Genomic DNA, 9,871 nt, shown 5'->3' with positions numbered 1-9,871 from the left:
GTAGGAGCAGATGCCCGCCGTCTTTCCACAGGCGAAACTCCCCAGTGAGGCCGCGGGTGTTTGGGCCAGAGTTCAGACTACCGGATCTGGCTAATAAGAACGTTCTTTCTTAACTGGGCAATTTCCACGCTCCAAGAAATTGAGTCAATAGCAAAGCGCCCATTGATTAACCGAAGAAGGGCTGGGTCCAAAACAATTAGGGTCAGAGAACCCCTCCTAGCCCCACTTGTAGAAGTGGTCGTTGCAGTCTCAACTGAGCTGGGAGGGAAGGTTAGTTGTCTCTAGTGCTATTCGAGTAGAATCGTGGAAAATCCTCTCCAGGGGAGCAAGGAAGTTCACTGCCGATGCCGTAGGGAGCCCACGGAAAAGTTCTTGCTGTCTGAGTCTGCCCTAACTTTACAGCAGAGCCCCTTGTGCCAAGGACCCCATCCCTTTGAGAGGGGATGTCAGGGGGAGAAGCCTGCAGAGCGACTCCGTCCCCAGAGGGTGCCCCGAGACGCCACTGGCACAGATTGCCCTGGGCAGCCGTGGATTGAGCTGGGCTACGGGACAGACGCCCTTGGCCCTTGCTCCTTTGTTAGGCGGCTGGGGGGACGGAGAGGATCTCTCCAGGAAGGCGTGGATCGCTAATTCCAGTTTAAATGTCAAGCACTTACCCCCCCTGGCCTGACCATATCATTGAAGAAAAGCACTGAGCAGTCATTCAAAATAAAATAATGCTGGAGAAGGGAAGTGCCTGCGAAAACCCGGTGAGACCGTTCGCCCAGCGACGGGGGCACGCGTAACGGGGGAAATCATTGTCATCGAGGCGCCTGGTTCACCACTGCCTTGCGCCCCTGCCGTCATTTGCACCTGTGCAAAGTGCATGTAAAACACGATTGTCAGCGTAAGTGGAAAGCTCTTATTTAGTAGTATTTTGCTACTTTGCACAGTTGTAATCAGGCCCAATGTATATTTATTTTACTAAAAAAAAAAAAAAAAGTTTTCAGGCCCCTCCTGAACAGTTTATGAATACCATCTAGCGGTCTCACATGTGTTATGTATTTAGTATCAGCTTTGAAAGAACGCACTCAATTTGGAAATAGTCTGCAAATTTTTTATTTAGTATAGTTGCAAGTGGCCTTTAAGGTTTCTAAAACTGAAAGATTAGCAAAAATATTTTCTCCTCTTTTTCAGTTTGTTCACTTTGTGTGGAGTCGGTTTCATTGTTTCTCTTCCTAACCAGTTAAAGCCTAATCCTGCAATTAAACACCTGCATATATTTACTTAAACATATTGACTTAAATGGGACCCATATGAATAAAGTCAGGCATGTGCTTCAAGTGTTTTCCAATCGAAGGCCTTGATCCTACAAAGTGTTTCATGGGTTTGAACAGTAGTTAGCTTTTAATTGTATTAGTTCTGAAGAAGTATTATTACAAATCCCTGGGCCTCTTCCTCAAACTAACTGCTGGGAGTAATCCTTATTAATGAGTAGTGCGACAGAAGCCAAGGATTGGTGTTCAGGCTCCTTGGTCTGCAGTTGGTTGCAACTTAAAGGTTAGTGCAGTAGCATCTACATGAGCTCTCTATTGTACAACTCTCCCTACCTTCAAAACATCCGTAATTGTACTGTGAGATACTGCTGAATTTATTACACAGAGTTACAATGCTCCCCCGATATAACAAGTTTGCAAATCACCGGTCAAATCTTGCGGTCCTACTGCAGCCTCCATGTCTCCCTTCGCTTAGCGGAGGGGAACCTACCCCCAAATCACACACCCCTACCGGGGAAGGGAGAAATACCCTTGCTACTTCCCTCCTCTGGAAACCAGCCCTCACTGTAAGTGCTCTGTGAGGAGATCTAAGTTCCCTGCCATGCAGAGCCTGCAGCGGGCTCCCCGGGGTCGGTCCCCATTCCTGTCCCCTGGAGGGGCGCAAAGCGCCATGCCCGCTGCTCAGGCTGGAGACACGCTCAGTAGCGAGAAGCGCCCCCAGGCGGAATCTCTGTGGGCTCCCCTTTCCCGGGCCTGGGTCCCTGGCCCAAGCCGAGCTGTCCCCTCGAGCGAGGCAGGGGGCGCCCCGGGCTGCGTAACCAGCTGCACCTGGGCAGTACACGAGGGCTGCCCGGCGTCTCATTAAGGGTGCAGCTGGGGTGGCTCGCGGTCGCCTCTTCCCTTCCCCGGGGGTTTGCACCATGTTGAAGGTGAGTGCGCGCGCGGTGCCGGGGGTCGAGATCGGGAAATGCTCCTGCCCCATGGATTAGCTGATAGGGGCTTATCTTTCTCCCGCTATCCCTGCCGGGGGGTATTCGTTCTCTCTCACCTTCCTCTTCCCACCGCCCCCGGGGCTGTCCCTCGCCTCTTGTGGCAGGTAAAGGGGGCTCTGACTCCTCCTTTTCCAAATCTCCTCCCCCCAAGTGCAAAAGGGACCGGCCTTCTGCGCTGGGCCCCTCTCCAATTCCCCCCCTTCGCTCTTAGTCCCCTTTGCCTGGGAAAGGGGCTCTAGCCCTCTAACTGGCTTTAAAATCGGTTGGCCCATCGCCCCCAGCCCTCGGTGTCCATTTAGTGGCATGGTTTTAAGGTCTGATCCCTGTTGTTCGTCCCTTTCAAATCATCCTCTTCTTCTCCACCCCACCTCCACCCCCAAGGCAAAGAAGGATCCCTGTAGGCATGCTACCCCACGCAGTTCCATGTGTCTCTTGGTCTGCACTGTAAGGATGCTGATTTACCACCTCAGATGTCCCCACTGCAAAGATCTGTCTCTGGTTAAACAAACAAAAATATAGTGCAGGAATCATGGTGTCAATAATGGCTATTTATGCAATAAAAACTAGCCCTCAATTTAGTGCTTCTGGCCTTTGGTGTGACCTAAAGGCCAAAAGCTTTTGGCCCTGGAAGAAAATCAGGGAAATGAATTCCAGAGCTGAGAGCTCTTCCCTGTTTGTCCTTGGATATTAAAATCTACCACTGAATTCAGAAAAAGAAAAAGAGGACTTGTGGCACCTTAGAGACGAACAAATTTATTTGAGCATAAGCTTTCATGAGCTACAGCTCACTTTATCCCAACTGTTATGATGATGGGGAGAGGGAGGGATTATTTTTAAATGAAGATTTCTGTAGCTTTTAGAGCAAAATTAAATAAGATTAATTGTGTTAAACTTTCATTTACAGAATTTGGGAAATGGTAACTATAAAACTTATGTTGGTTCTGTAAATTAGTAGCAAGACTTTTCTTCCACATACATTGTTTGTCTTTGTTTTGGCGGACTGTTACCATTCCAACTGCTGCAGTCCCCCCTCCCCCCGTTGTGGAAACTCTTATGATGGGGCTGGGGAGGGAATAATTGAATTTAGAATTTGATTGTAAAACTGCATATTTGCAGAGTGGCCTGTAATGGAATGAGAACCCGGCTTGCCATATTTATAATTTTGTTTTAGTGATTAGTTATTACTTTTAAGCAATGGTAGTTTGAAAGATTGGGGAGAAATTTTGAAATAGTGTCTTAAAAACATGAAAGTAAAAATAGCTGATCAAAAGAGATTTTGATAACCAAGTACATTTTTTCACTTTTTGAGCAGCAATGAGTGCCGTTTTTTCCTTTTCCTTTTAATTTAAAGGAGGAAGAAAGTCAAGAACAGAGCAGTGAGATAAAGGAAAACATGGCATCCAGAACAGAATACTATGTAAATACTTTTTAATAACCCTCTACAAACTGTTTCACCTTCTTTTGAACAGCCATTACTGACATGATCTTATATACATCAATTTTCAACATACTCTCAACTGCCTAATTTTATGTGATCAAAAAAGTGAATAAATAATGACATACATTTTCCATTTCCATCAGTTTGTATATGCAACAGAACATTTAGCAAGAAGGCTAATATGCTATGAGCCAAATGTAGGCCCTAATTCTGCAGTTGGTCTATGCTAGTGAATCCATCTGATGTACTTGGATAGAAGTCCATCCATGGGTTCAGATATGCCTGGACAGGACCCCTGACTTCAGGAACAGGGCCATAGTCATCTGCATAACTGTGTGTGTATGTATATGTGTGTGTGTATACATATATATATATATATATATGTATACACACACACACACACACAAATGGGCAATGTATATAAAAACAAAGTTTTTTGAAAAAGTAAATTTTTAAATGGAGGTGGCATCAGTTAATTTTGGTATCTTAGCAGTATTTACAAGTCAAGTAGATAACTGACTATCAACTTCATCTTTTGGCTAGAGAATGCTAAGAAGTGATAAAATGAGTTAAGAAATGTCTGAGTTGGAAGAATTATGAGTATCCACTCTCTGAAAATCAGGCCCTTTGATGGTGCCTGAAGTTAAAAGCTGAAAAATTGAAACATGCCAAATCACTAGTCACTTTTTAAAATTTATGCCCATGTTTTTACAGGAAGTGATATACAAGTTAAAAATCTAATGCTCTAATTCTCATTGAAAGTCCTGTTCTCTCCCCCTCCTGCCCCCCACGCCATAACAAGTGCTACAACAATTAAAAGAGCTTTAGGTGGGAAGATAAACTACATTTTTTTTCAAAGAATAAAGATTATTTTCAAAGTGATCATTCTTCATGGTTTCCCTCGCAGCTTGAATCACTCATAACTGATGCTTTCAAGGGAAAGGGATTTCAGAAAATAAATGAACTGTTTGAAGAAAAAGAAATTTACTCTCCTCAAAAATACAGCAAACAATTGTTTAACCAACTTGACAAAGTGCTGAAAAAGGCAAGTAGCATAATTTATACTGTATCATTTTAAAACTCAAATAATTACTATCTTAGACAAGTATGTTAGTGAAAATATGGTGGAAAATGTTTTATAGGAGTTGGACAAGAATGAATTCCAAAATGTTTCCTTGTTGTTGAAATGCATTCAGATGTACTTTAAAAGTGATCCTCAAGAAGGGGCGAGCTTGCTTATTCAGCAAGGGCTGATACCAAAGATAAGTATAATATTCACATTTAGTTTTGTAATCAAATGACTGACATTTGTTGAGATGAGATTTATTTATTTTATTTTATTTTAGAGAAAACATTAGGATGTGACTGTTTTGAAATCAAATCCCAGGGATAATTTTTAATGGATGAAATGAACTAGGTCACCAAACTGAGAGGGCTTTTTTAATTGCTTTGTCTTCAATTTCAGTTAAATATTACATTTGGTTTGCATTGCTTAGAATAGAAGCATTAGTATATATTGCTATTTATACTATTTATATAGTATTTAAAAGAAAGCAGTCTTACTTTTAAAAAGTTTTTATAAAAACTTTTTATAAACAATGTACTGAATACTCACCATTAACCAGGTTGAGGGACAGTCTGCATGTGAGCTGAAATTATTTCTCTCCTCACCTGGTTCCTTTTAGGTCCTGCAATGTGCAATCCACTGTTGCAGGCTGGCCAACTAGCTTCTGCAAAGCCCTTACAAGCGCCTACTACAAAACCTCTACAGAATCCTAGATCTCCCTGTAACCTATACAGGATGGAAAGGTGTCCTTTTGTGTATCATTTCACATGGTTTAACAGCATTTCTTTATAAAATAAAGAGACGTTGCAAAACCCTCAGTAGAGAATAAAAAAAAGACTTCCTTCAGAAGAGTTCCCCAATAGCTATAATGTCACCAGCATAGTGTGTGCTGGAGCATGACAGCAGAGCAGGGGTCAGATGCAGTGGGGATGTAGATTTCACGGGACCATAAAGGCAGAGGAAAGGTGAGCTGCTGAAAAAAGAAACTGCTGTTCACTGTTACTTTTTTTTCTTAACTAGTGGGTGCAGGGGGAGGCAATAATAATAATAATAATAGCACAAAGTACTGTTAAAAAGATGGGATTCTACTAATTTCACTTACGAGTCACCTTTAATGTAAAGTTTCAGAGCAGCAGCCGTGTTAGTCTGTATTCCCAAAAAGAAAAGGAGGACCTGTGGCACCTTAGAGACTAATACATTTATTTGAGCATAAGCTTTCGTGAGCTACAGCTCACTTCATCCGATGAAGACCTTAGTCTCTAAGGTGCCACAAGTACTCCTTTTCTTTAATGTAATGTGGCACTGCTAAGCTCAGTGATCAAGCAATCTTGCGTGTTCGTGTAATATATCAAGCCACTGATGCACCTGAGGTGAAAATCCATACAGCTGAATTGTTGTTAGCAATCTCTGCTTTATTAATTATTTTAATTTTTACATGGTATCTTGGTTTGAAAGAACAAGAGAATTTTTGATCCTCATAGAGCCAGCAAAGAATAAATCTCTGCTGAGACTTGTGGAAGATTTCTTTGACTCTGCATTGGTAAGTACACACACTCAAAAATCAGTTTGCTTTCTTCTTTGGAGAAACCCCCGCGCCCCTCCACTTACTAGTGATCTTCTACTGCAGCAATTTAAGTTACTCAGGCTCCTAAATCTATTAAATGTTTCAATAGTGAGCACAGCAATGCCTAAATACCTTTTAAAAATCTGGGTCTTAGTTGTATCCATGTAACTCCATAATACAGATACCATGTAGCATGGTATGGTTTTGAGACCAGGGTATACTGCACCTGTGCAAATCGTGTTGCACCACTGTAAACGGAACTATGGGTTTGCACTGGTGCAGCTGGGGGTAGATGGTAAAAAGAAGTAAGAGCTACAGTAAGCTTGTTTGAAATGGATCCTAGAGCAGCCTACTAGAAAGGCAGTTTATTTTTTCAGAACACCACCATTGTAGAAAAGAAACACCAGAATTTGCCTTTTTTTCTTTTCTTTTTTTTTTTTTTTAACAAAATGAACACCATTTTTATTTAAATAACTCAACAAACTTAAGGAAAAAACCTAAGGAAACTTTTGGCACCCTTTTGTTGTTTCTTGAGAAATACATTTGAGATAAAGGACTGTTGTAGCTCAGAAAACAAGCAGAAAAGCACATAAACACAGAACTTGCACAGTGGTGTTATGCCTTTTCCTTGAATGCTCCCCTCACGAATGTGTTCCAAATTTTGAGATGTTCCTAATGTGTAATAGCAATTTGAAAGGTTATAACTGAGTATGAGTATATCTTACAATCCTAGGTAGTCAAGGAGGCATCTCTTAAAAAGCTCCTCCTTTAAAAAAAGAGACGTTAGAAAGGAGTGGCTATTACTAATTTGGATTTTAATACATGTTAGTGCTCACTTTTATGAGCAGATAGTTTTGTGCCCTGATGGGAAACCTATCTAATACTTCTAGAGTAAGTTAAATGTTCTGTCTGTTGATCCCTTTAACCATACCTGATGGCTGGGAATTTTCCATCAATGTTTTTTTGATGAAAACGTAGATCCTGCAAAATAAAAAAAAAAAATCCACTTGAAATTTTTGATTTTTTGTTGACATTCTTGTACCCCTCCTCTCCCAGAAATGAAAAGAAAATATTTCATGTCAGGCTGATCCAAACTGAAACATTTCAGTTAGTCAAACAGAGTTGAAATGTTGACCCAAGCCAAAATGAGACGTGTAATCTGTCTCTCTGAGCTGCTGCAATGCCTCATGAGAATTGTAGTAAAGGTGACTGATACCCTAATCTCCACCTCTGGTTTGCCTGGCCAGACTACATCTCCAGTGGTGCACCATGGTCTCCGCTTTTCTTTAACTGTCATAACATAGAATGGGAGTCCTGTGATCACAGTGAATAACAGAAGATGTAGTCTGGCCATTCAGGGGCAGACAAATTAATCTTGAATCAGGCCTAAACAAAACTTTTCAGCATTGTTGAATAGACACTTTTCTGAACATTCCACAAACAAACTGATTTTTCATCCCCAATTCAGGACAAAAAGAAATGTTGAAATATCAGAATTTTCTGTGGTTTAGAAATTTCAATCTTTAATCCGCTCTAATTTCTCTCATTTTCATTGCAAATGTGATTAAAATTATTAAGTTTAGGGTGCTAAGGCTTTGACTATCAGAAAAGAAGCATTTTTTTTCTATTATTGAGAACTGGAAAATGGTTTGTATAAGCTATCTTGCAATCTATGTGTATATAGAAAATGTCATCCCCTATTTTGCTGTACATGAGCTGAGCTGTACAGTGAAGTCTACATATCAAAACCTGTTTTGGCCACAGTAAATGCACAATTAGCAATTGCAGGTAATCATAATTGAAGTCTTCCTATAATTAAGACATTATAAAAGATACTTTGGTGGAGCTAAATTGTCTTGTTCAGGCCACTAATAAACCCAGAAGTGGAATTGTATCCATAATTTATGCATGGTTGGGGGTACAGGGGGCAATTCATATATTTTAAAATTAAAAATACATAATTGCATTATATTCTAGTTTTTGTCTTCCTATCCTCATTTTTTAGGTCAGTTCCTTTTGTGTGCCTTCATTTGTCTCCATTCATAAATTCCAAGGTCTTGTCTGACCTCCTTTATAATACAGGCCTTAGAACTTCCCCAAAATAATTCCCAGAGCAGATCTTTTAAAGTAAACACCCCATCTTGACCTCAAAAATTATGAGTGGTGGACAAGCCACTATGACCCTTCCTGAATTGTTCCAATGGTTAATTACTCTGTGTTAAAAATGTACGCCTTATTTCCAGAATGAATTTATCTAGCTTCAACTTCCAGCTACTGGATTATGTTACACCTTTCTCTGCTAGCGTCCAGAGCCAATTATTCCATATTTGTTCCCCATGTAAATACTTATAGACGGTAATCAAATCACCCCTTAATCCTCTCTTTGTTAAACTAAATAGATGAGCTCCTTGAGTCTAATCCCTATGAATGTCTACGCTGAAGTAAAATACCCATGGTTGGCCCATATCAGTGGACTTGGGCTCATTCAGTGGGGCTATAAAATTGCAGCGTAGGGGTGCAGGAATGTGCTGGACCCCAGGTGCCCAAAGTCAAATGTCTACACTGCAATTTTATAGTCCTGCAGTCTGAGCTCCATGAGCCCAAGTCCACTGACACAGGCCAACCACGGGTATTTTGTTGCAGTATAGACTTATCCTATAAAGCATGTTTTCTAATCTTTCAATCATTCTCGTGGCTCTTCTCTGAATCCTTTCCAATTTATCAGCATCCTTCTTCAATTGTGGACAACAGACCTGAATACAGTATTCCGCTGTGGTCCTGCCAATGCTAAATACAGAGGTATAATAAACTCTGTACTCCTACTCAAGATTCCCTTGTTTATGCATCCCAGGATTTCATTAGCTCTTTTGGCCACAGTGTCACCTGGGAGCTCACCACGACCCACTGTGGGATCACACTAGAAACACACTTGTTAAATGATAATTCCCTGTCTGCAGTTACATTTTGAGACCTATCATTTAGGTAGTTTTAAATCCATTTAATGTGTGCCATGTTAATTTTATATCATTCTAATTTTTAATCAAAATGTCATGCAGTTCCAAGTCCAAGGCCTTACAGAAGTCTAAATCTATTACATCAATACTATTACCGTTCTCAACCAAGCATGTAATCTTATTTAAAAAAAGATATGAAGCTAGTTTGACAGGATCTATTCTCCATAAACCCACGTTAATTGGCATTCATTGCATTACCCTTTTTATATTCTTTGAGTCCCATATCAGCCATTCCATTATCTTGCCCAGGATCAATGTCAGGCTGACAGGCCTATAATTACTCAAGTCATCCCATTTACCCTTTTTTAAAAAAATTAACACAACATTAGCTTCTTTCATTCTTCTGGAACTTCCCCAGTGCTCCAAGAATTATGGAAAATCAACATTGATGATGAAGTGAGCTCCTCAGCCAGCTCTTTAAAAATTCTTGGATGCAAGTTATCTGGAGTGGATGATTTAAAGAAATCTAACTTTAGTACCTTCTGCTTAACATCCTCCAGAGCTACTAGTGGAATGGACAGAGTGTTATCATCATATGATA

General features: G+C 40.7%; 1 protein-coding gene across 5 annotated transcripts in view; it reads left to right on the top strand.

The window, feature by feature from the left end:
* The first annotated feature begins 1,369 nt into the window (after nt 1-1,369).
* The window catches only part of SYCP2L (synaptonemal complex protein 2 like), a 51,441-nt gene continuing 42,939 nt past the window's right edge, over nt 1,370-9,871 (top strand). For 3 of the 5 annotated variants that reach the window (XM_043540117.1, XM_043540120.1, XM_043540116.1), the window contains exons 1-5: nt 2,106-2,185; nt 3,600-3,665; nt 4,594-4,731; nt 4,829-4,948; nt 6,188-6,292. In XM_043540117.1, coding sequence (XP_043396052.1) covers nt 2,177-2,185; nt 3,600-3,665; nt 4,594-4,731; nt 4,829-4,948; nt 6,188-6,292 — 438 coding nt within the window. In that variant the 5' untranslated portion in view covers nt 2,106-2,176. Of the gene's footprint in view, nt 1,540-2,105; nt 2,186-2,230; nt 2,353-3,599; nt 3,666-4,593; nt 4,732-4,828; nt 4,949-6,187; nt 6,293-9,871 lie in introns of those variants that run through there. The other 2 variants (XM_043540118.1, XM_043540119.1) reach the window with 2 other exon arrangements.

Source organism: Chelonia mydas, chromosome 2 (assembly GCF_015237465.2).
Source record: "Chelonia mydas isolate rCheMyd1 chromosome 2, rCheMyd1.pri.v2, whole genome shotgun sequence".
Taxonomy (NCBI): Eukaryota; Metazoa; Chordata; order Testudines; family Cheloniidae; genus Chelonia; species Chelonia mydas.
The sequence above is the reverse complement of the archived record's forward strand: the minus strand, read 5'-3'. Positions and strand labels throughout refer to the sequence as shown.